This window comes from Salpingoeca rosetta, assembly GCF_000188695.1.
Source record: "Salpingoeca rosetta unplaced genomic scaffold supercont1.42, whole genome shotgun sequence".
In the NCBI taxonomy this organism is placed as follows: domain Eukaryota; class Choanoflagellata; order Craspedida; family Salpingoecidae; genus Salpingoeca; species Salpingoeca rosetta.
The window spans coordinates 280,091-304,685 of record NW_004754892.1 but is presented as its reverse complement, the minus strand read 5'-3'; the positions used below and the strand labels follow the sequence as shown (position 1 = coordinate 304,685).

The window sequence follows — 24,595 nt, the reverse complement described above, 5'->3', positions numbered from 1 at the left end:
ACACACACACACACACACACACAGCCGTCGTTGGTGCCGGCCATCCTAGACGCATTCTCAGACCTCAAGTACGAACACGACGTTGATGATGTTGGTGGTGGTGTTGTCGATGATGCTGTGTATCTGTGGTGTGTTCCTCAGCCACTAAGTTCTTGGATTGCAACGCAGCCATTCCACCACCATCCCTCACCATCTTTCCCCCTCCCCCTCCCCCACATACACACCCTACTGTGCAGTGTGGCGCAGGCGTGCCTGCGCGAGATCTGCGACCACGTGTTGAGCCAGCTTGGATCGTACAGTACAGCGTGCCTCCCAATCGTCATCAAGTTTCTCATGCAGCAAGGTGGTGGCGGTACTGTTGAGGGCGGCGAGGAGTGGGAGATGATGCCAGAGTGTGTGACAGTGTGTGACGGTGATCTCACATGCGCCTGTCTGCAAGTGTCACTGCGGCTTGTTCTCTCGCAGCCGATCCCTCACATGCCTTCACACACACACACACACACACACACACATGTACGTTGATGTTCAGCGGATGGAATGGATGATGTGAATGCGCTGACAGCGAACATGCAACACCAACAACAAGGCGACGATCACCATGTGCTTGTCTGTGGTGGCTGCCATCAAGAACGGGCTGGCATTTGATGCGCGCATTGCAAAGGCGTGGCTGCGGCCAACTCAAAACGACGGTGGCCCAGCCAATCACCGCCCTCGACCTGCTTGTGCTGCTGCTGCTTCACCAAGCACCAGAACGCCCACTGCCGCGGCGCAGAGACCACCGTGATCAAGCTTGCAAGCACGGGCCGGCTCACCGCCGTCATGGCTGCTGCCATGTTTGCCAGACACACGCGCGCATTCTTGATGTGGTTCAAGTCGATTGTGCACATGGCCAACATCCTGAACCGGCGGCAGCCGCCACCTCGCCTCCACAGCAGGAGGTGGTTGGGGCGCCGGTGGCGCACATTGGCACGGGGCAGGCACAGGAGGTGGACGCAGCCATGCCTGTGCTGCTACTGTCGCTGGCCACAGGCCACCTGAAGCTGCTGCACCCATTTGCGCTCATGTTGGACGGCACCCTGGACTGCCTAAGCAACCTGCACTTCATCCACATCCGGCAGCTCTTCCGTGTCCTGACCACGCTCACGTTTCACCGCCAGTGCACCGCAGCCCCAGGCCTCAGAGGAAGATGGTGTGTGTGTGTGTGTGTGTGTGTGTGTGTGTGTGTGTGTGTGTGTGTGTGTGTGTGTGTGTGTGTGAGTGTGTGAGTGAGTGAGTGTGTGTGTGTGTGTGTGTGAGTGAGTGTGTGTGTGTGTGTGCATGAACTTGTGCGTTGGGGAAGGCGTGTTGGACAACATAATGTCCTTCCATGAAAAGCGCCTCTCACCCTTCACACCAACACCGCCACCACCACAATCCCTTCTGCATTGCACCTCGTGTATGGCAGCTGTCTCAATCGAATGAAGAGCTGAAACGCAGCGGCACCATCGCTGCTACCACCGTCACCCGCACCTGGCTCACTCTCGCCAACGACACAGACACCTCCATCGGCCGTGCGTTCGTGCGTGCATGCGTTTGCGCCCTTGTCTGCACCCTTGTTTGCGGTTCACCTGAGTCCCCCGTGTGTACCTGTCGTGCTCCTCCTCATCAATCACTCACCCGTCTCCTCGCCTGTCCAACAGGCGACCACCTCTCCTCGCTTTTGCATACATTGCAGCTCATCTATGTCGACAAGTGCAAACAGCTGACATGCTCCGTTGCCACTAGTTCTCCACAGCCACGCCCAGCCATTTGCCCGCCCATTGTGGCCTCCGTTTCCTCCCCCTCCCGCCACCACCAACAACCACCAAGAACAAAGCACATCTGTCGGGATGCCATCGCGCCGCAGGTGAACGGGGATGGCGGACTCACCATCGACCCACCGCCGCCACGGCCGCTTGGCTTCAGGTCGCTCGCCGACCCCGGCAGGCACGTGTGGAGGGAGCCGGGACCCCAAGCGCACGTTCCAGCACAACAACACCGTCAACACGATTGTGGTTTGCGCAGACGGACGGGTGCGCCCCAAACGCGGGAGATGTGCTCTAACTTGTCGCCTGAGTACACGCGCGCGCGCGAGGTGGACAAGGACACGCACGTGGTCGTCAACGAGAAGACGCTGCAGGCGCCGTTCGAGACGAAGCTGAAGCTGCTGTCAGGGATTGCCGCCGTGTTCGCGGGCATGATGCGCAGCCAGACCGACGAGGAGACAAGACTGCGGAAGCACGCTGCCGGAACGCAGACCTCTTCACGTTCCTGACGTCGCTGCAGCCCTTTGTATGGTGGGACCTGTCGCTGGGGACGGGCAACCTGAACCCCGAGGAGGAGACGGTGGTGGAGGTGCAGCACGAGAGTTGGGCGCATCCCCGATTGGCGTGGGCCTGCAGCGACGACGTGCTGTTCCGCACGGTCGCGGACGGACAGCGAGTACATTCTGGCGACCCAGCCCTCCGACAAGGCTGCTGGGCGTCGCGCACGCTGTGGCCGAACCCGCTGCCGATGCGGCCGCACATTCACGTGCTGATGGAGTGAGGCTACTTTTCCACCAGCCGCACCCTGGAGCTGATGCGTGGATGGGTTGGTGAAGTGGATACGAGAGCCAGTGTGTGGTTGACGTGTGGTGTGGTAGGTTGTATGCTCGTTGCTTGTCAGCCGGTTGGATCGCGTGAAGAGTTTACTACAGTGTCACACAAACAAAGCAAAGTCAAGCAAGGCAAGGCAAGCGGCAAGCAAGCACGTTAAGGTAGAAAGGAGCAAAGGAGCAAAGAGAGAAACCAGCAAACCAGCAAGCACGCACGCACACACACACACACACACACACACAGCACAGCACACAGTCAAGTGGTGGTGTTGATGCGGTTGTTGATGGCGGTGCACCAGTCAGCGAGCGAGGTGTCAGAGTGCGCGTGCAGGCGGAAGACGAAGGTGCGGCCGGGAACAGCAACGTGTAACTCCTCGCCACCATGGGCGAGCTCAGCTGACTGCACGCTGGAAAGGGGGATGCGTCGCTTGGCCGTGCCTGACGCGCACTTGCCGTACGCGAGGTGGCCGTCGTCGTCAAACTTGCACCAGCACGGGCGAAAGGCGGCCCTCCGTCGCCCACGCTTCCGCAACCAGCCGATCAGTGGCTCACCAGGGCACTTGCAAGCGTCCTTGTACAACGCTCTTGCTGGTGCAGAGTAGCCACGAGGACAGCCGTGCCCAGTCCCTGTCTTCTTGTCCTCACCGTCGCTGCCTGTGTTTGCTGGGCGTCTTGCCTCAGCGTGAACCTGTGCAAGTGCACCGAGAAACCGCATAAGCAAGTTGCGTTGTGGAGCAGACGACTGGTACACAACAGCAGACGAGATGAACCGAAGAAGAAGGTGGCGATGAGCAAGCACGTTTTGCTGCTGAAGTCGAGACCCTGACACGTGTTGCGTGGATGCATGCTGGGCGTTCACAGCACCACCACCACAAATGCGCCGCAGGCTGCGCTCCGCCTTGCGGGTGTTTGGGTGGTCTGGCCCAAGCGTGGTCGCGAAAACGTCGAGTGCCTGCTGGACATAGGCGCAGGCCTGCTCCTTGTCCCCTCGCGTGTCGTGCAGCAGGCCAATGTTGAAGTACGTCATGGCCGTGCTCGGGTGCTTCTCGCCCAGCGTCTCCACCTTGATGGCGAGGGCCTGCTCGTAGTGGTGGATGGCTTTACCGTACTGGCCCTTGTCGACGTAGGCGGCGCCGAGGTTGTTGTACGTGTCGGCTGTGCTTGGGTGTTTCTCGCCCAGCGTCTCCGCGTAGATGGCGAGGGCCTTCTCATAACACGCAATGGCCTTGTCGTATTCGCCCTTGCGGGCGTAGGCGCCGCCGAGATTGTTGTACGACGTGGCTGTGCTCGGGTGCTTCTCCCCCAACGCCTCCACAGTAATGGCGAGGGCCTTCTCATACAACGCAATTGCCTTGTCGTAGTCGCCTTTGTCGTGGTAGGCGCCGCCGAGGTTGTTGTACGTCTGTGCTGTGCTCGGGTGCTTCTCACCCAGCGTCTCCACCCTGACGGCGAGCGCCTTGTCAAAACACTCGATCGCTCTGTCGTAGTCGCCCTTGCTGTAGTAGACGCTGCCGATGTTGTTGTAGGTGTCGGCTGTGTTCGGGTGCTTCTCACCCAACGCCTCCACCATGATGGCGAGCGCCTGCTCATAAAACGCAATCGCCCTGTCGAGCTCGCCCTTCTTCTCGTAGGCGATGCCGAGGCCCACACACGAGTCGGCTGTGCTGGGGTGCTTCTCGCCCAGCGTCTCCACCGTGATGGCGAGGGCCTTCTTGTAGTAGTGGATCGCCTTGTCGAAGTCGCCCTTGCTGTAGTAGGCGGTGCCGAGGTTGTTGTACGTGCTAGCTGTACTGGGGTGTTTCTCCCCCAGCGTCTCCACCGTGATGGCGAGGTCCTTCTCGTAAAACGCAATCGCTCTGTCGTACTCGCCCTTGCTGCAGTAGGCGTTGCCGAGGTTGTTGTTCGACACTGCCACGTTCTCTCCTTTCTCCTTTTCGGTGCGCAGGTAAACTGCCAGCGCTGTCTCGTAGTAGGCAATTGCCTTGTCGTGCTCGCCAAACTCGCTCAGCACCGACCCAACCGCACCACACAGCCCCGCGAAGGCGTCAGTTTTGTCCTCGCCTCGTGCTCGCATTGTTTCGACGGCACCCACCGCCTTTTGCAGGCACCACGCGCGCAGCTGGTCCTTCACGGCCTGGTTGACTGCGCCAAAGCCGCCCGCCCACGACTCGATCGCCGTGAAGATCATGTGTTTGTCGTGCGGGTTGAAGGCGTCGGCTCGCTCTGCCTGCACGCGCACCAGCGTGTCTGTGACGGCTTTATAGTCGTTGTAGATGGTGTGTTCGAGCGCCTGTTCTTCGCTCTTGGGCAGTTGGATGGTGACCTCTGTGCCTTCGTTGCTGATGCCACAGAAGATCTCCCACAAACACCACGCGCGTGTCAAGGGAACAGGGTCTCGCCACGGCATGAGCACCAGCAGCACATGGCCAATGTTGGCAATCGACTTCTTGAACGTCGTGCTCCACCTGCGGGTGTTGAGCAAGGGAAAGGGGGAGAGGAAAGGGTGGAGGGAAGAGCAAGATGGGGAGGAAAGGAGAGAGGTTGTTGTGCTGTTGTGAGGGAACAGTGTGTGCGTGTGTCTGTGTGCGTGTGTGTGTGGGTGGCAGTAGTTGTTGAAGAGCACAAGAGTTTCACACACACACACACACACACACACACACAGCTGCACACACACACACACACACACACACACACACACACACAAAACGCACCACTCTTGTGGGAGGTTGGCCGTGACGTTGGCGTTTTGGTTGTTCATGAAGAGGTCAAACCAGAAGAAGACTGGCTGGCTGTCTTCCTTGCTTGCTTGCTCCTCTGCAAACTCCAGCAAGACGTTGAGCACGTCTGCGATCTTGTACCGCCATGCGTGCGACACAAAGACGGTGGCCTTGTTCACGTGTTCTGGCGACTGCTTGCGCAGCTGCTCGACGTAGGCGCAGTTGTCCTGGCGTGTGCGTGGCACAACCAGTTGCTTGCAGGCATCCTCCGTGGTCATCTCAGTGTACGTGTCGGGGAACTCCTTCTTCAGGTCTGCGAAAAAGGTCTTGATCGCCTCCACAGACACGCCGTCTGTCAGGCGGTGCTCGTCGGCCATCGTGGCTCTGTTCTTGTAACAGAAGAACTGAAATTGAAGGCAGACGTGCGGAGAAACGCACAAGCTTGCGGTGGCGCTGCTTTGGGGGGAGGGGCTGGGAGGAGAGGAGAGAGGAGAACACTGACAACAGGCGCAACAGCTGAGAAATGAACCCTGCAGCCACGCCCCAATTTCTCCCAATTGCACTCCACCGCAACCCAATGGGACGGGCCCAAGTCAGTTGGCCTGTTGGTGGGCGGGGCACCCAACGCAGCAGCGAGAAGCCTGGCGTGCGTTCTGGGCAGTGTGGTTCAGCGTTTCGCTTCGACACCGCAAACAAAGACACACAACAAACCTTCTAACCTTTGGGTGGCGACTGAGACGCGCCACTTCCAGAACGGGTCCTTCTTGGCGCGCTGGCTGGGAAAGTGCGTGGTCGACCGACTTCCGCCTCGCCTTTCGCGCGGTGGAGCTTCAGCGCCACAAGCAGGCTAGCGGCAGGCACAGAAACCAAGATGAGGAAGGCGGGAGGAAGGACATCCCTCGAAGTTTGCACGAAAGGCTTCTCTCTCGGTCTTTGGACATGCTGGACATTGGCGTTGAGGTGGGGGGGGGGGGGGCGTGTGTCGTGTTGTGTCCTTGCGTGTGGTCTTTGGTTTTTCTCTTTGGGAATCACTGCGTCGGAGACGGAGGAGTGGTCTAGTGGTGTCGCTGTAGGACTGTGTAGACGTGTGCTTTCTCTTGCACCTGGCTGGCACAGCTCGGGTGTGACGTTTGTGCTTTCTTTCTCTCATTCTCTTCTCCGTTCGCCAGTCCTCCCCTCGTTTCCTTCTCGAGCACCCTTGCCATCGACAAGCAGGCCAGCGTATCGATCGACGTCATAGCGTCCGACCCAACGCAGCCCAGCCCAGGCAGCTCCCCTTTTCAAGCAGCCAAGTCTTTCCACGCACCTCTGCTTCTTTTCTTTCCAGACCATTTTCCCACAGTCGCACACGACCTCAAAACACCATCCGCCTGCTCACACAGGGCAGAACCAGTACAACACACAAACACACAGAGACACACACACATACAGACACACACACACACACACACACACACACACACAGCAGCCAACCAACCATGAACACCACGGTTATGGCCAACACGAGCATGTTCCCGACCTTCAACAACAAACATGACGAGCACCAGCGTGTTGACCTCCTCCCCGACCTCGACATGGACGACGGGCCCCTTCACCACGCAGACGCCGGCGCCAACTCCGATTCCAGGCAGCCTGGACACCCCGTGGTACTTCAGCGACGTGCTGGACCTGCCCGCCCTCATCTTGTACGGCATCGTCGGCGCTAACCTCGTGCTCAGCTTCACGGCGTGGTTCGTCCTGAAGTGCTGCTTGCATCGCCCGCGCTCGGCGCGTCGCGTGCGCTTCGTTGCGCCCATTGTGCATTTCCTCGTCTTCTTCCTGTTTGAGTTTGTGGTTCTCTGTGCTCGACTTCACGCCTGGACCACCAACGACAACGAGTACACGCCGTCGTGGACGGCGGAGGGCGAAATGGTGTTCCCCAGTCCAGCGTTTAGCTCAAGCCTCAGCCCCGATTTCCTGCGCGAGGTTGGCTGCGGCGACTTCATCTTGACCAATGGCACAACGAGCACACTGGAGCCGGTTGGCCCCAGCGAGTGCAGCTTGGGCATCCGGATCGGAGCAAAGCTGTCGCCAGGCACGGTGGCCACCATCAGCCTGGTCCTCGGCTTGATGGGGTTCGTCCTGCTGGAGATGTTTGTGCTCCTGCTGGAGATGGGAGATGGAAGGGAACTGGAGCGCCTCAAGCTGAAAACCTTGGTGATGTTGCCCTCGCTCAAGGCCGTTTTGAAACGGGACATTTCCGTCGATGACTTCAACAACTCCCGGGATGAGGACTTTGATGAGGAGGAGCAGGGGCTGGTTGAAAGGCAGCGCCATACTGCTGAAGGATGCGCGAAGGTCGTGCTGTCTTCCTGTCTTTAACAGTCCCAGTGCATCCAACTCAATCAATGATCCTTGATGCCCTACTGCCGATAATTGATCAAAATATTCAACAAACATCCACAAACAACTCGGCGATCTCTGACAACAACAACGCCCCTTCTGTGCTCAGTGGCTGCTTCCCACCTCTCCATCAGGAGCAAGCCAGAACCATGGCGCTGCGAGGACGAAAGCGCAGAGCCATCGCTGCCGTGGAAGAGGGGCATCAACTCACCCAACTTGCGTGGAATGAGCGCGTGGACAAAGAACATGCAGACACACAGAAACTGTTTCCCACAGCCGCTGACACTGAGTCCTCTGTGAGTGTGAACTCCCAGTCCACATCACTGTTTCACCTCATCCCTGACACACACACACACACACACACACACACACACACACACACCCACACACACACACACACCCACACCCACACACACACCCACACCCACACACACACCCACCCACCCACACACACACACACACACACTCTCTCTCTCTCATGCGTGTACACTGGGCATGCTTGTATGTTTGCTTGCATTGGATGTTCTACGCAGGGACATTTCCGGAAACTGGAAGACCTCATCCAGCGGTACGCTGATGTCGATTGACATGCACGCTGCGACCGCCTGGCTTCTCTTGGAATCTATCGTTGCACCTGTTCTGTCTGTGCTCACTCAGCCCACTCACTGACCATACTGCCTGCGCGTATGAGGGTTGCAGTTTCCACATGGGCGATGCCCGATCCTCAGCTCTGGAATCTTCTCAAGGCTGGGGAGCATTGCAGTTTGCAGACAAGGCCTCAGAGGTATACGTGTGTGCTGTTGTGAGCTCCATGTCACTGCCGACACTGAACTGTTGTCGTTTGTGCACGTCTCAAGGTCTTGGTCTGCTTGAGCATTGTGTGAAGTCACCATCCTCAGCAAACATCTCACATATGCCGCTTTCATTGCTCGTGGTGATGCAGGTGCCGTACCTGTGCTTGTCGACAGAAGACAGCCCCATGGATGCCTGCGAGTTTGCAGAGCTGATGTTGATGCGGCAGCGAGGTCGCAGCTTTGTGCAACCTAACTTGGTTGTGAGCGCGACCGGTGGAGCACGGCAGTTCACCCTTGCCGATGACACTCAGCGGCAGTTGACGCAGTTTTTGCAGTTGGTGTCGCAGCGCACAAATGCATGGATCACCACTGGGGGCTGTGACACAGGTGAGCGTTGTGCTTGCGCTTGCGCGTCTGCGTACGCATCTGTGTGTGTGCGTGTGCGTGCGTATGTGTGTGCTTGTGCTTGTGCGTGTGCGTGTGCGTGTGCGTATCTGTGTGTGCGTGCGCGTATCTGTGTGTGCGTGCGTGTGCGTGTGCGTATCTGTGTGTGTGTGTGTGTGCGTGACTGCCTGCATATCTGCGTGTGTGTGTGTGTGTGTGTGTGTGCGCGTGGCTGCAAGCATGTCCTGCATCTCACTCCCTTCCATGCACGCCGTGGTTGAGTAGGCTGCATGAAGCTGGCTGCAGATATCCTGCAACAAACAGAAGAGGACAACAGCAGACACGCTCCATTCGTGATTGGCATTGGTGAGGAGGCCAGCGATAGATTTGCGCTGTGTGAATCATGGCTCACTCTTGTTTCGCACCACCTTACGACTACCCACACGTTCTCGCTATGCGTGCTCCTATTTTTAGGCACATTTGGCGTCATCAAGAACCACGAAGCCCTCATTTCTGTTGGTGGCCCATTCCAGTACATGCACACACAGACACACATACACACAGACACACAGACACACAAACACATACACACACAAACACACGCACACACAGACACACACACACACACAGACAGACATACACACGTACACACACATACACACATACACACGCACACACACGCACACACACACCACCAAAACTGCCAGATTCCCGCTTCGTGCCATAGTCTCATAGTTGCTTCGTTGTGCCTTGGCGTTTCATTGTGCTCGCGTGAAGGCTGGGGACCCTCCACATCATATCGATTACAGCAGCCTGGGAGATAACCACACGTTCGGCGTAGCGCTCAATGCCCAACATGACTTGTTCTTGCTGGTGGATGATGGTACACGGAGTCGCTTTGGTGTGGAGATCGCGTTTCGCCAAGCGTTTGAACAGGTGTGTGAAGGTGTGATCGATGCATTGTGTGGTCATGTACTCTTGTTGCGACTTGCCTTCGTGTGTGTTCACCACCGTCTCCAGCCATGTGGTAACGTGAGCCGTTTGCTCATGCGATCGGTGCATGTTTGCGTGGAACGTGCGCGTCATCCTTTGCGCAACAGGCAGCAGCACAACACTTCCACGCTCCCGCTGTCACTGTTGTGATTCAAGGTGGACCAGGCATCCTCTACACGGCGTGCCGCTCAGGTCTGGGGCCTTCTCGGGACACATGTACACGAACGCATGATGCGGTGTCTTGTGTGCCGGCCTCTTACTCACACAAGCACACGCACACCCACACACACACACACATACACATGCACACACCCACGCACACACACACACACACACACTCACACGCAAATACACACACACACTCTCTCAATCACTCCCACGCACACTAACACACACGCAAATACACACATATTGCATCAACTGCTGCAGCTCAGGACGGCTGGCCTGTGCTAGTCATGGCAAACAGTGGGCTCGCTGCTGACATCATCGCATATGCCTACCACTTCACGCACAGCCCGTTGTACGTTGTTGCTGCTGCGAATCTGACTCAATGTGCCCGATACCTCTCCAAGAACGCCATCCATCCGCACATGAACATGCATCCATGCAGGCGTCTCACGTGCCGTCATGTCGTCGTCTCCTGCGAGTGTGTCATCTTCTCAGGCCTGAGCACACGTCGCTCACGTGGGAGGGCCTGCAGGGGCTGATCAAAGACAACTTCGCGACGGGCGATGATTCAGCCAGACTTCGGCGTCTTCTGGATGATGCCTTGGAAGTGGCCCATAACGACTTGGTACGGTGGCATGTGTGCGTTCGTGCGCGCGCACGTGTGTGTTGCATGTATGTGTGTGTGTGTGTGTGTGCATGTGCATATTTATGTGTGTGTTTGCATGCGTACGTTTGTGCATTGCTGTCCTTGCATGCGTGAAGTGTTTTGCAGGTGTGATGTGGAAGCCCGCGAGCCGCCCCTCTTTGTTTGTTCGCAATGGCTGCCGGTGCTGACCGCCTTGTTCTGCTTTTGATGGTTCCCCTGACGCAGGTTCGCGTGATTGGCGGTCAAGGCAAGACTCTCGACGACATGATGCAAACATTCCTTGAGGTGCGTGATCGAGCTCTTGCTTGCAAACATGCGTGTGTGTGTGCGTGTGTGCGTGTGAGCTCGTGTGTGAGGCTGTGTGTGTGTGTCTGTGTGTGTCTGTGTGTGTATGCTCGCGTGTCTGCGCCATCTTGGGCGTTCGAGCGAAGAAGACGCGTGCACGGCCGCCACTGCTGACGCAGCGAGTATCGTTGCTATGCTACTCAGGTCACCTCTGGAGCGGACACTCCGGAAGCGATTCGTGTCAAATACGGTAGGATCAGCCAGCATCTGGGCATTCCCACAGCACACCCACCCACACACACACCCATCCACACACACACCCACACACACCCATCCACACACACACACACACACACACACACACACACACACACACACACACACACACACACACACACACACACACACACACACACACACACACACACACACACCCTTTCTCCCCACAACTGATTGCCTCCCCCCCTCTCAAATCCCGGCTGCTCAATGGATTCTCGCAGAGATGCTGTTCCACGAGTACGCCGATTCCCTCAATCTCGACCGCAAATCTCTGTCGCTGAAATCCTACGACGTCAGTCCCCACGCCGCCGCGTGCCTTTCCTTGCTTGGGTTTGGTTTACCTGTTGCATGGTGCGCGTACGCGCGTGCGGGTGCGTGTGTCGTATCCGCCTGTGTGTGCCGCCCAGCGCCTTCACGCACTCGCTCACCTGCATGCTTACCCACTCGTGTGCCGTGCTTCCTCGCACGCGTCTTGCGCCTGACAGACATCCGACCTGCACATGCTGCTGCGCATTGCCCTGGACACGAACAACCACGTTTACACCGAGGACCTCATCATGCTTCTGGTGAGCAACCTGTTGTCGTCATTGGTGCTTCATCAACCCAACCGTTTGTCAACATGCATACACTGCTCCATGCGGTCATCAACCAACCAATTCCATGCACAATGGACATGGGCGCTGCATATATATTTGTGTTTAACAATGGCCCATTCCCCCCTGCCCTCTCTTCCTGTCTTCCCTTCATCTCCTCACACATCCCCCACCACATTCTTCCGGCCTCAATTTCTCCTCCCACGCCTCCCCCTATCTATTCGTCCGTGTTCCTTTTTGTCGCGTGGCCAGGGCGAGCACATTGGCGAGTTGCTGGAGCCTGCACTTCGCGCCGTGCCCACAATGGTCATTCGCTCGCTCAGCACAGACAGGTTCTCCAGCGCGTATCGGAAGCGCGTGTCACCCACTGTGCAGGAGTGCATCGCGCGCCTGATTGAAAAGGACTTGGGCGAAGCCGTCGACACGGCGGCCGAGTGCCCGCTCATGCAAGTTGCCGACAGCACGTCTCGCTCGGAGCTCATGCACGCGGCCATCAACAACGATGTCTCCGTTGCCATGCGCCTTGCGACGGACTTCTTTGAGCTCAAGCCCGAGCCCGAATTTGCCAGTGCCCCTGTCACAGCCCGCCTGCGTCCGGGTGAACTGGTGGTTGTGGGCAAGGATGAGCTGTGGAAGCGGGACAAGAAAAGCGCACTGTATCGCGAGCTGCGTCGACAGACCGGCAACAACGCAAACGTGCGCACGCAGGCCCTCGCCCTGGACATGGAGCAAGCGTGTACCAAGGAGCCCGACAGCCTCTTCTCAGAGATTATCGCCAGTGGCAAGGCGGAGCTGTTCCAGCTGCTGGCACTGCGGGCAGCCGTGCAGCTGCGCTGGGTCACGTACGGCCGCACCCTCTTCTTCTTCGAAGGCGTGCAGTACCTGGTGTCGCTCTGCCTCCTCGTCTTCCTCTCGCTCACCATGACCACGTTTGGCACGCCGCCAAGTGGCTCACACTATCGAGCCGTCATCGCCACCATCTCCTTGACATCACTCGCAGCGCTGAATGAGGTGAAGCAGCTGCTTCGCAGTCGCTCGCGCTACTTCAGCAACATTTGGAACTGGCTCGACATGGCACGGGCGGCTCTCACGCTCTCCTTCTGCATCCTGCACCTCCAAGGCGACACGCAGGCCCGCACGCTGCTGGCATACGCGGTGATTGTGCAGTGGCTGCGGCTGCTGTACTTCCTGCTGCCGTTTGACAGCACCGGCCCACTCATCATCATGATCCTCGAGATCTTGAAGGACACGTACGTGTTTTTGATTGTGCTCGTGACCGTTGTGCTCGGGGCTTCCAACAGCCTGTTCGTGCTGCTCCACCACAGCAGCAGCGGCGTTGCCAGCACCTCGTCGTTTGCGAGTGCCGACGGGTTTTCAGACGTCGCACTAGCACTGTTCACGTCTGCCAACATGCTGTTGTTTGGCGACTACGACCAGACGTTGTTTGACGACAGCAGTGACGGCATCAGCGCACGCGTCATCTTTGTGGCAGTCATGTTTGTCACGCTGGTGATTCTACTGAACCTGCTGATCGCCATTCTCTCGGACTCGTACGAGCGCGTGCAGGACCGGTCTGCAATGGAGCTGACGCTCGCCAAGGCGCAAATCCTCGACGACCAGCAGTTTCTCCTGCACCGGTATTTGCTCGTCGCCTGTGGCACGCTGTGGAATTACGTCATCGCTCAGCCACTGGCTGCAACTGCCGGCTTGTTGAACTCGCACTGGCGGGTGCTGATTCTTGAACGGTTCATGGTGGACACCTCCTCCGTGTGCACGTGGCCTGCCGAAGCAGTTGTGCTCATCCCCGAGACGTCGACGCAGCGCACCCAGCCGGCGTCACGGTGGCAGGGCATGCTGAACCATCTCAAGCTCAACGTCAACGACCGGGCAGACGGAATACAGGAGCAAGCGTCTGCATCGTGGTTGGCGGTGAGCGAGCTTGCGTCGCAGAATGCAGAGATGCTGAAGCACATGCGAAGCGAAATGGCCGACATGCAGCGGGCAATGAACAGCAACTTTGCTCGGCTCCAGCAGTCGATTGAGCAGGTACCAGTAGCAGCACGCGTGCTCAGAACACTCGCTTGCACAATGAGTGTGCACATAGTGCAGAGGGACGATGAGGAGTACCATGCGTGTGTGAGACAATGGGAAGTGCTACGTGTGTGTAGAGCGAGTGGAACACGACTAATCACGATTGGGCGTGATCATCTTCTGTTCAACACTCACATGGCATCGTCTTTCGTTGTGTTTGGTGTTGAATCGTGCGTGTGTCTTGCTTTGATAATGTAGGGCAATCCAACCACATCGCAGACACAGACGGTGAGTTTGCCGAGCTCACCTGATGGGTGTAATTGGTTATGCAGGGTCCGTGTTTGCACCACCACACTTGCTTGCGAGAGCCACACGTGTAAACGCACCCCGCACCCCCGCACACACAGACACAGACAGACACACACAGACACACACAGACACACAGACACACACACACACACACACACACAGACAGACACACACACACACACACACACACCCATCACTAACGTACATACGCACTTTCACTTGCCTAGGCTGGCCAGCAATCGTCTCAAACAACCCTCCAGCAACAGGAACGACAACATCATGTGAGTTGAAAGACGAACATATTTTGCATGCAGGACATGCGTTGAGACGATGCTTCCTGCTCCACCCCCTCCCCTCAATTACTCTCATGTCTTATTCACACGCCCCTCTCTGCGAATGCCACACGCACACACACACACACACACACACACACACACACACACACACACATGCACACACACATACACATACACACACACACATGCACATACACACACACACACACACACACACACACACACACACACACACACACGCACGCACAATCATGAGGTACAGCGCCTCGACTCTGCTGACTACACGGACATGGAGGAGCTCCCTGCGACCGCCGCAGCAGCAGCAGACGCGAAGCATGACAAGGACACGGTGCCGGCTGCCACCCGTGCGCAGGATGGATTCGTCCCACCCGAGGAGTACCCAGGATCGAACGGCGTGAAGCGTTTTACCATTGACGCGTCGCAGGTGCCCTGGGATGTGGTGTTTCCCGATTACGAGCCTGTCGAGTACACCCACCCTGCGGTGGCACGGCAGCCCGTGTGGGCGGACCCTGCGGACCCGCGCGAGATCAAGTTCAATGTGAAGGACGAGGTGTTCGGCAGGGTGGTTGATCGCACGTCGTGCCACCCAAGCGGCATCAGCATCGACAGCAGCACCGGTCGCCCCATCAACCCGTGGGGACGCACGGGCATGACAGGCCGCGGCCTGCTGGGCAAGTGGGGCGTGAACCAGGCAGCGGACATGGTGGTGACGCGGTGGAAGCGGGCACCAGATGGCAGCATCCTGCAGCGCGACGGCAAGAAGGTGCTGGAGTTTGTGGCCATTCAGCGCATGGACAACAACATGTGGGCCATCCCTGGTGGCTTTGTTGACAACGGGGAGGACGTCGCCCTGACCAGCGGCCGCGAGTTTATGGAGGAGGCCCTCGGCACCAAAGACAAGCGTGGTGCGCTGAGCAAGGAAGAGGAGAAGTCTGTTGCACAACTCTTTGCTGATGGCACGATTGTCGACCGCATTTACGGCGAGGATCCGCGCAACACGGACAACGCGTGGGTGGAGACGACGTGCGTCAACTTCCACGATGAGAGCGGGCGCCACGCCGCCTGCCTCCAACTCGGCAGCGACGATGATGCCAGGACTGCACGCTGGATGATGGTGCATGGCGGGTGGAACTTGTTTGCCAGCCAACGCAAGCTGCTCCAGCTTGTCGCACGCCATCACTCCGCCTACTTTTAGAGGGAGGGTGTTTGTGTGTGTGTGTGTGTGTGTGTGTGTGTGTGTGTGTGTGTGTGTGTGTGTGTGTGTGTGTGTGTGTGTGTGTGTGTGTGTGTGTGTGTGTGTGTTTGATGCAATGCACCACCCTTGTCCTCCGTTGAACGTTTTTCGTTTTCCACAACCGCCACGCAAACTTCACGTTAGGATGTTTTTCAGTTACCCCTCATATGCCTGCTGTCTGCCTTTCGTTCCCTATCATCGCATCACAACACAACATTTTGAGTTTTATTGAGCGACTGTGCTCCGTGTCTGACATCAACAAGTGACATCTGTCGTGGGTACAACAACCACAGCAACAACATCAACAAGAAGTAGATCAACAACAACAACAACAACAACAACAACAACAACAACAGCACATGGACCCAACTCCTTACAGCATCATCAGTCCAAAGCCTGCAGTCAGCCACAACTTCCACACAACACGCCATGACCTCATGAACACAACACAATGGTTTTCTGGTGGCAACGTAGACATGCGCACAACATCAACCCATGCAGATGACAATGCCATGCAATCATCATGCAGCGACGCGCTTGTTGCGACGTGGGCGCAGGCGGCGCGCAATCGGCGTGAGCAGACGACCCATCGCACTTCCAGACTTTGTCTGATCACGTTGGTGGTGCGCAGTGCAGAGCAGAACATGGCAACAGATTGTGGAGTGAGACGTGCGCACATACAAACGCACATGGTGCACACACTTGCGTGCACATACAAACGCAAATACAAACGCACATGGTGCACTCACTCACTCGCGTGCACACACACACACACACACACACACACACACACACACACACACACACACACACACACACACACACTCACCTGTTGGGGCTCTGCGACGGGCGAGACGGTGGTGGTCGTCTTTGCGCCGAGCTTGCGGCGTTTGGACTGGCGCTTCTTCTTGGACGAGAGCGGTTCAAGCAGCGATTTCTCAAGGCGGTGCTGGGCAGGCGCAGACCTGTTGAAGAGCGCATGACACGATATGACGGCCAATGGCGAGCAAGCGGATAAGTTGAACGCAAACCACAACAACAACAACAACAACAGCAGCAGCGAAAGCTGTTTTTTAAACACGAGTGACGCACTTGTTCTCTGGCGTTTTCTTGTGCGCCATCTTGCTCGCCGCCTCTGTCATCTCGTGAACTTCGCGCTCAAACGTCTCCATGTCCTGTAAACGCGTCAGACAACACGCATGCCGCACGTGAGGAAGTAGTGATGGTTGGAGATGGACAGATACAGACTGACTCACATACAACACAGAGCATGAACGATTCGCTCAATGCCTCGGTCGATCCCGTGCACAATCACAAGCACATCGCTTCGTACAATGGTGTCGGCGCTGTCAAAGCTGTCGCCCTCATAAGCGGACGTATCGTTGTTGCTGGGCGGTGACAAACAACATTGCGGTTGCAGCATGCAAACGTGTGTGCGCAATAGGTTGTGAGTCCACGGCACAGGCAAGACAGAGCAGCATCCATGGCAGCGAAAGCATCACAACCACGCAACACCACCACCGCAGAAAGCAACAACAAACACCACCATCTCGGCAACAAACAACAACAACAACAATCAACAAGATACTAACCCAAGCGTGCGCTTGGGCGTGAGCACAACAGAATCCTCACTGCTGATGCACTTGTCAGCACTTGGGCTCTCCGCCTGGCTCAGAATCGTGTTCATGACAGACTGTTTCATGCTCGAAGCAGCAGCTGCCGCAGTGTTCACGCGAGCCACGGTGCCCTTCTCTGCGGGCGTTGCGTTGTTGATGGCGCTGAGAACAGCACGCGACTGCGGTTTCGTCATGGACTTGCGCTGCCGCTGCCGCCTCTCCCTCGCCGCCGCACGCCGCGTGCGAGGACCAGCAGCGTTCTCATCACCAACTGCAAGAAAGTACGTGTGTGTGTGTGTGTGTGTGTGTGTGTGTGTGTGTGTGAGTGTGAGTGTGTGAGTGTGTGTGTGTGAGCGAATACGTTGTGGGTGCTAGTTTGTTGTTAGCTCGACCAAACAACTGCCTCAACACCACCCACGCCCCACTCACACAGCCACAACCCCCCCCCCCCGTTTGGCTCACCCGAGGTGTCGACGGAAACGCTGCGTCTGGTCTTCTTCGTGGCGACGCGCGTGCGTGTGCGACTGGACTTGGCGTGCGTTACAGCGGCATCCCCCACCTTGCTCGTGTCGGCACCACTTGTTGTTGCACTCGCCGTGCTGTCGTCGTTTGTCAAGGTCGTGTCTTTCCCGTTGTCCATCTCAGACTCCTCTTCCGACCACGACGACGATGATGACGACTGGTTGCGCCTGGTGGTGGCACGTGTTGCTCGTGATCCCTTTCGCGTGTTGCGCTTCGATTGCACACGCTTCGCCCGCTTGCGTGTCACCGGCTTCTCCTCCTCCTCATCATCATCACCGTTGACGATGGTGCCGTTATCTTCGTCACGGTCTTTCTGCTCGAGTTCATTGCCGCTGGAGCGAATGGTCTCATCTGTGCTGGACTCAACAGCATCCGTCGTCGTCGTCGTCGTCGTTGTGGCTGTTGTCGTGTCGGTGTCTGTTGCCGTCATCATCGTGCTTGACGCACCCGTCGCAGTCCTGGAATGCACAATGCACACCGATGGTGAGCGGAGCTTGCACAACTGTCACAACTGACGCAACACAAGCACACACACACACACACACACAAGCACACACGCACACCGTGTCATATCACACAACAACGACACCACGAATCAGGGTGGACTCACGAGTATGCGAGCATCTCCTGGTCCAGCTGCTCGGAGACCATATCCGCCAGCTGCGCCTTCAGCCGGTCGTTCTCACCCTGCGGTGTGAGCGTGTGTGATCGAGGGAGTGCGAGTGCGTGTGTGCGTGTCGTGTGTCAGCAAGCTCATACAAATAACCGAGACATGCACGGACGCACAGCGCCACTCTCAGTGCTCACCTTGACGTGCTCGAGCTCAGCGCGGAGATCGTTGGTCTTCTCCTCCAACACCTTCTTCTTGTTCTTCAGATGGGCAACTTGCCTGGTGTGATAGCGTGGAGCAGCCACGATGAGCATGCAGCATGATGGTGCAGGCGCAAGGAATAAATACACGAATACAACAACAGCATGGCTGGCGGTTATGGATGCAGCATGCAATTGGCAAGATACATCTGGTGTTCACGTACCCAGACACATGTGCATACATTAAAAAACAATCCACGTGCGCATTCTTACATCTTGAATCGCTCAATCTCCTGCGCCGTGTGCTCGTCGGGACCGCACCCGTCGTCCTTCAACCGCTGCAGCTGTCAACCATCATCGCATTTGGCAACGATCGTCAGCACGTACGCACACACACACACACACACACACACACACACACACGCACCCACACACACGCACCCACGCACACACACACACCGTGTTGCATATGCGCGCTGTGCGGCACACACCCATCCACCCTTCAGCCCCAGCAAGCATTGCATGCTCTCACCTCATCGCGCAGTGTCGAAATTGTTGCCTCCAGGCGCTCCGCTTCCTCCTGCTTCGCTTCCGTCACCTTCGATTCGCAAACGCACACACAGAAACCCCAACGGCATGTGAGGACGCACAATCAACCTTCAACGCGACACATCACATCACGCCACGCCACACTGTCTGCAGCCCACTCCATGTCACCTTCTCCAGCTGCTCCTTCAGGTCGGAGATGTGGCGCTCCTGGGTTTCAATTGCTTCCCCGAGCGTGCGCGCAGTCTCTGTCCAGTCGGTGACGACGGTGATGATGTTGGTGGGTGGTTGCAGTGATGATGGTATCAGTTGTGATGAACCACGAGGGAGTGGGTGGGTGAATTGAAGTGTGAGGACAACGAGCAATGAAACCATCCACGAGCAGCGATATCACAAGCGAACCGTAATTGATCTTCCAAGGTACAAACACCCCGACGCCCCCTACACACATGCTGCGCACCGTACGACGATGTTTGGAGCTCTTCCAGCCTCTCCTCCATCTCGTGAAGTTTCTCCAGGTACTCGTTGGCCTGGTCCTCCATGCGCTGTTGACGGTTGCAGTGGTGGTCGTGGTGTAAGCGAACCGCGCATGTAACGAACAATGTGTTTGTGAGAAGCAGCAAACGGCAAAGCAAGCGGAGTGCAATGTGCCTCAAAGAGGGTCACATTTGGTGACACACGCTCACCAACACATGCAGCACACCTTGGTCTCTGCATCAAATGTCTCGAGCGGGACGGTTGTGTCCATCAACTGCGAATGCTCCGCCTGTCACACGCACACACCCACATATTCACGCACGCACGCGCATGTTGTTGTGAGAACAAAGAGCGCGCAGCGGCACCGTAGTGCACACACGGTCACGTGAACACACGCATCAAGTAAACATTAACACACACACACACACACACGTAAACACACGCATAGAACACACACACACACACACGTACACGACCACACACACACACACACACACACACACACACGACGAAACACACACACACACACACACACACACAAACACGGTCACGCATGTGCACACACCTGCAGCTCGTCCAGCCGCTCCTTGAGATCGGAGATGACGGATTCGTATTCCGCCTCTTTTGTCGAAAACTCGCTTGTGCGCGCCTGTACATGTGTGAAAGCACACGCACGTGCGTGAATATGTGAGAGAGACAAACCGGAAATGATCGAGAGCTACTGAGATCCACAACCAGGGCTGCACACACAGACAAAGCACACAACACACGCACGAAAACATGTACACTGCATTCAAACCGTCGCACCTTGATGGCCTGCTTGGCGGCGTCTGCGTCCTGCTGCGCCGTGCGGAGTTGGGACTCAAGATGGTGCACGCGCTCCCTCATCGCCGACATCTCAGCCCCACTCACCAAGTGTTGCTGAGGCTGTGAGGAGGCACTGTCGCTATCATCCATCATCGCCTCGCTCTCGTCCTCCTCTGCAAATGCGTCGTCGTGCTTGCAGGCACGGCCGCCACCGCGCTTGCTGCGTTTGTTGCGCTGCTGTGCACCGTTGCCGTCGTCGCAACTGGCGAGACGGGAGCGTGTTGCATGGCGAGCAACGCTCTGCGTCACAACAGCAAGCTGCTTCTCGCGGCTGAGCGCAGAGATCACAATGTACGAGAGCGAGATAGTGTGCATGTGAGTGTAGAGGGGGGGGGGGCGGTCAAGGGCGCGACAATGCGAAGCAACCCAGGTATTGCTGGCGACATGACTGGCGTACGCCAGAACAACAACAGGCACAAGAAGAGCACCAGCAGCAACAGTACGCCGCCAAACATGCTTTGGGTTTTGCTGTATCTCACGTTTCCTCGGCAATGTCATCCTGCTGGCGGAAAATCTGCTCGTACGTCTCCTCAACCTGTCGAGCAACGACAATGATGATGATGGTCATGGGCAGTGGTGGTGCAGCATACAGCAAAGGGGCATTGGTGTGCCGTCACACGCAACACACACACACACACACACACACAGAGACGGCAAAACCAATCAAAGCAGCAGCAGCAGCCTGCTGCTGCTGCTGCCCATTGCTGTCACTTGTGTTCACCTCAACAAATTGGTCTGAGAGCTCGGCTGCAATCTCCTCACGAATGCGCAGCTCCATATCCTCTTGGGCGCTGTATGGTGGCAGTGGTGGCAGCGAGCACGTGGTGAATTGGCGCACATGAGAAGCAAGATCAGATATGACACGCTTGCGCACATGCACGGAAACACACACACACACACACGCGCGCGCGCATATGCAAGTTTCACCGCACGTTTTGGCGCGTTCGAGCTCCTTTTGCAGTTCAAAGACTTGATCTTGCAGCGTGTCATTGTGGTTTCGCACCACATCCAGCTCTGGTGCCGACAACAGTGGTGGCGACAAATGAGGCACGAGAACAGAGCAAGGATCACACGCATGTATGTATGGGAGGTGAGATGGTTGGAGGTAAGGGTGCACCGGTATGCAAGCGTGTAGAGGCGCGACGGTGAACACGGCAACTCAAGCAATAACAACAACAACAACAACAACAACAACAACAACAACAACAACGACAGCAACAACAACAACAGGAGCACGAGCAAAGAGCAAGAACAACAGCAGCAAACAATTACCACGACCCCACCACAAAACTCACGCTTCTGCAGTGCCTGGATGTGCGCAACATCAGATGCGCGGGACACATTCGCCGTCGCCGCCGTCGTGGTGTTGGCAGAGCCGCGGGTGGTGTTGGCGCTGAGAGGGGATGTGGAGGGTGGTACTGAGTTGAGTGGTCGAATCGATGAGGACAATGGAAGGAACAAAGGCATGACAAGGCGCGCAGACCCACTTATGAGGGCATCACGCACATGCACACGCACACATGCGCCCACAATGCGCAACGTGCACGTGCGAGGAAGAACTCACGATGTCTGGCGCGTTGTGTTGGCGGAGGGCAGTGCCGTGGACTGGGTGGAGAGACCCGTGTCAATCTTGGACGTGATGGGCGGTTGCGTAATCTGTGGTGGGCACACGCACATGCACGCAATAGTGGGGTAATAGCTTGTTTGAGGAAGAAAGAGGGGCAAAGTGACGACCAGCAAGGGAAGCGAGAACAGCGAAAAGGGAGTCGTACAACAACCCTAACAACAACAGCAGCAACAACGACAGCAGCAGCAGCAGCAAGCCATGAAGACCATTCCCATCTTGCCTTTCCCATCCGACCTTGCGTGCGACGGCGCTGAATTTGAGGACGTGCAGGGTCTCGTCGTAGGCGGTGGCGCACGCACTGATGTTCACCACCATGCGCACAGACCCCTGCAAGGATGGCCGCGACGGTAGCGATGATGATGAGGTGGTGGTGGTGGTGGTGGTGGTTGTGGGGGGGGGGGGTTCACGAGGGGATGAAGCACAAGCTCAACCAATGCGCCCTGAATGCACTCACAAACGTGTCACAGGCGCGCACTCAACATACGTCACAATAACCAACCAACGCAATCACATCAACCACAAACACACCATGCCGAGCAGATACGACTGGAACAGCCGCGTCAGTTTTGAATCCCGAAACGGAACGCGGCGGTCATCTCTGCGCAGCAGCAGTGCAGACAAGTGCGCGTGTGTTCGTTTACATGTGAGCGCGTGTGCCAGCGTGTGAATGAGCAAGCGACCAAACAGGCACAGATGCGCGCGCGTATGTGTGTGTGTGTGTGTGTGTGTGTGTGTGTGTGTGTGCTCAGTCACACATGTAGGTGCCACCATGCCCAAACCACACACCACCACCACCACCAACAACAACAACAGCAAGACCACCACCACCATATCACATCCCACAACGCACTTTGTGGCCTGGTTGTGCCTGAGAATCTCAATGCACTGCCCGAGGGTCATGATGGACTTGTTGATGTTTGCCGCCTCCTTCAACTTCATGCCGCGTGCGCGTGTGTTCACGTTCCGCTCGCTCCCCGCAAGATCAACCAGCGACAATTGGCTGCGTCGCAGTTGTGTGATGACACGTGATGTGATGTGTGGATGTGATGTGAGGGTGTGCGCGCGTGTTCATTGGAATCAATCACAAAGCACATATGTTATGCAAGCGCGCACCTCAAGCACAACACAGCAACCACAACAGTCATGCAGACTCACCTGACGTGAGCGTAGTGTGGCTGGGGCACATTGGGGAAGCGAACAATCTTCAGCGTGAAGATGCAATGGCTGCAGAGGGTGTGTGTGTGTGTGTGTGTGTGTGTGTGTGTGTGTGCGCGCGCGTATGTGAAGTTGCGCTTGCGTGAGATGTGGCAGATAACCCAGCACAGTTGTGCAAGCAGTGGCAAGCGCACTACAGCAGAAGTCAACACACCGCTACCACCACGCCTCCATCATCATCATCATCATCATCACCACCACCACCACCATCGTGGTCACCTGCGCGAGGAGTTGATGTTGAGGTTGTTGGCGGCGACGCGGCGGTTGCGCCGACCAACACCGAGCACGCGAAATGCCTCGTCCACCGTCTCAACCTGGATCTCACGCAGACCTAGAGCAGTAGTCGTAGTGGCAGTGGTGGTGTTGGTGGTCGGGAGCAGCGCGGTGTGAGGTGGTGGTTCACAGGGAGGATTGCAGCTCATTGAAAAAAAAAAAAAAAAAAGCACCAGCAATGACACTTCCCGCAACACACCACACGCACACACACATGCTACAAGCGCAAACACACACGCGCGCACACACACACACACGTACACACACCTTCGACGTAGATGTTCTTGTTTTTGTCGAGACGAAGGCGCTTCGACACGCGTCGCTTCTCTGTGATCGCACACACAAACAAGTGTAAGCACGCGTGACGTGATGTCAAGGTGAACAGGTACACACCCAACATGACGGCGTTAACCGCAGTCCCCAGCCACACGTACAAGCGAAGTATCACCATGACTTTGCACAAGGTCCAACGAAACACCCCCAACACACACACAAACACACACGAACAGATGTCATCCAAGCAGGCCAGCGCACCCTTTTTCCCTGGCGGCGGTTCGAGGAGATCATAAATGCGCTCGTTGTACACCTCAATGTACGTCACAAACACAGAGTACTGGCACATGTGCAAACACAGACAGTCACAAGCGAGGGTGAGGTGGTGGTGTTATGCAACGGGCGTGACCGCACAATGTTCAGCGCAGCCGTATCTTGGTCATTCGCACGGCCCAAAATGATGAAAGGTGTGACCACCACCATCCAACAGCCATCCCCTCCCCTACCATCGCCTCCACCACCTTGCAGTCTGGGTCGACGTTGAGGCACGTGCTCTCCGCAACGCGGTCCTTTACCATCCGCTCAAACTCGGCATCCTCCTCAAACGACGCAGAGGCAGCGGT

The 24,595-nt window shown here is 56.8% G+C and overlaps 4 protein-coding genes across 4 annotated transcripts in view; 2 read left to right on the top strand and 2 right to left on the bottom strand.

The window, feature by feature from the left end:
• Nucleotides 1-998: 998 nt before the first annotated feature.
• PTSG_11276 (uncharacterized protein) lies at nt 999-2,565 on the top strand (the record flags this gene model as incomplete). The annotated part of the gene is made up of 4 exons (XM_004987716.1): nt 999-1,193; nt 1,445-1,558; nt 1,715-2,203; nt 2,227-2,565. 4 exons carry the CDS (start codon nt 999-1,001, stop codon nt 2,563-2,565), a joined length of 1,137 nt encoding a protein of 378 aa, XP_004987773.1.
• A 305-nt stretch (nt 2,566-2,870) lies between these two features.
• On the bottom strand, nt 2,871-5,724 carry PTSG_11275 (tetratricopeptide protein; the record flags this gene model as incomplete). Its single annotated transcript, XM_004987715.1, has 2 exons — nt 5,326-5,724; nt 2,871-5,079 (listed from the first exon to the last, which is right to left on the bottom strand). The coding sequence occupies exons 1-2, from the start codon at nt 5,706-5,708 to the stop codon at nt 2,871-2,873; spliced, it is 2,592 nt and encodes an 863-aa protein (XP_004987772.1). The 5' UTR covers nt 5,709-5,724.
• A 1,140-nt stretch (nt 5,725-6,864) lies between these two features.
• PTSG_11274 (Nudt9 protein) lies at nt 6,865-15,707 on the top strand (the record flags this gene model as incomplete). The annotated part of the gene is made up of 19 exons (XM_004987714.1): nt 6,865-7,668; nt 7,848-8,009; nt 8,247-8,281; nt 8,413-8,497; nt 8,657-8,894; nt 9,177-9,257; nt 9,366-9,406; nt 9,669-9,827; nt 9,992-10,076; nt 10,314-10,404; nt 10,548-10,677; nt 10,924-10,983; nt 11,188-11,233; nt 11,484-11,554; nt 11,748-11,828; nt 12,108-13,901; nt 14,145-14,174; nt 14,423-14,476; nt 14,754-15,707. 19 exons carry the CDS (start codon nt 6,865-6,867, stop codon nt 15,705-15,707), a joined length of 5,001 nt encoding a protein of 1,666 aa, XP_004987771.1.
• Nucleotides 15,708-16,074: 367 nt separating this feature from the next.
• The window catches only part of PTSG_11273 (uncharacterized protein), an 11,834-nt gene continuing 3,313 nt past the window's right edge, over nt 16,075-24,595 (bottom strand). Inside the window, exons 11-38 of the mRNA XM_004987713.1 lie at nt 24,494-24,595; nt 24,234-24,312; nt 23,967-24,026; nt 23,646-23,757; nt 23,367-23,435; nt 23,062-23,211; nt 22,740-22,809; nt 22,446-22,538; nt 22,149-22,240; nt 21,880-21,977; nt 21,517-21,598; nt 21,306-21,375; nt 21,064-21,119; nt 20,525-20,855; nt 20,283-20,366; nt 19,944-20,006; nt 19,701-19,785; nt 19,412-19,488; nt 19,227-19,292; nt 18,968-19,038; nt 18,692-18,773; nt 18,495-18,571; nt 17,825-18,342; nt 17,339-17,633; nt 17,080-17,134; nt 16,839-16,921; nt 16,576-16,711; nt 16,075-16,354 (exon numbers count right to left, since the gene is read on the bottom strand). The exon at nt 24,494-24,595 is cut by the window's right edge and continues 3 nt beyond it. Coding sequence (XP_004987770.1) covers nt 16,268-16,354; nt 16,576-16,711; nt 16,839-16,921; nt 17,080-17,134; nt 17,339-17,633; nt 17,825-18,342; nt 18,495-18,571; nt 18,692-18,773; nt 18,968-19,038; nt 19,227-19,292; nt 19,412-19,488; nt 19,701-19,785; nt 19,944-20,006; nt 20,283-20,366; nt 20,525-20,855; nt 21,064-21,119; nt 21,306-21,375; nt 21,517-21,598; nt 21,880-21,977; nt 22,149-22,240; nt 22,446-22,538; nt 22,740-22,809; nt 23,062-23,211; nt 23,367-23,435; nt 23,646-23,757; nt 23,967-24,026; nt 24,234-24,312; nt 24,494-24,595 — 3,243 coding nt within the window. The 3' untranslated portion in view covers nt 16,075-16,267. The remainder of the gene's footprint in view (nt 16,355-16,575; nt 16,712-16,838; nt 16,922-17,079; nt 17,135-17,338; nt 17,634-17,824; nt 18,343-18,494; nt 18,572-18,691; nt 18,774-18,967; nt 19,039-19,226; nt 19,293-19,411; nt 19,489-19,700; nt 19,786-19,943; nt 20,007-20,282; nt 20,367-20,524; nt 20,856-21,063; nt 21,120-21,305; nt 21,376-21,516; nt 21,599-21,879; nt 21,978-22,148; nt 22,241-22,445; nt 22,539-22,739; nt 22,810-23,061; nt 23,212-23,366; nt 23,436-23,645; nt 23,758-23,966; nt 24,027-24,233; nt 24,313-24,493) is intronic.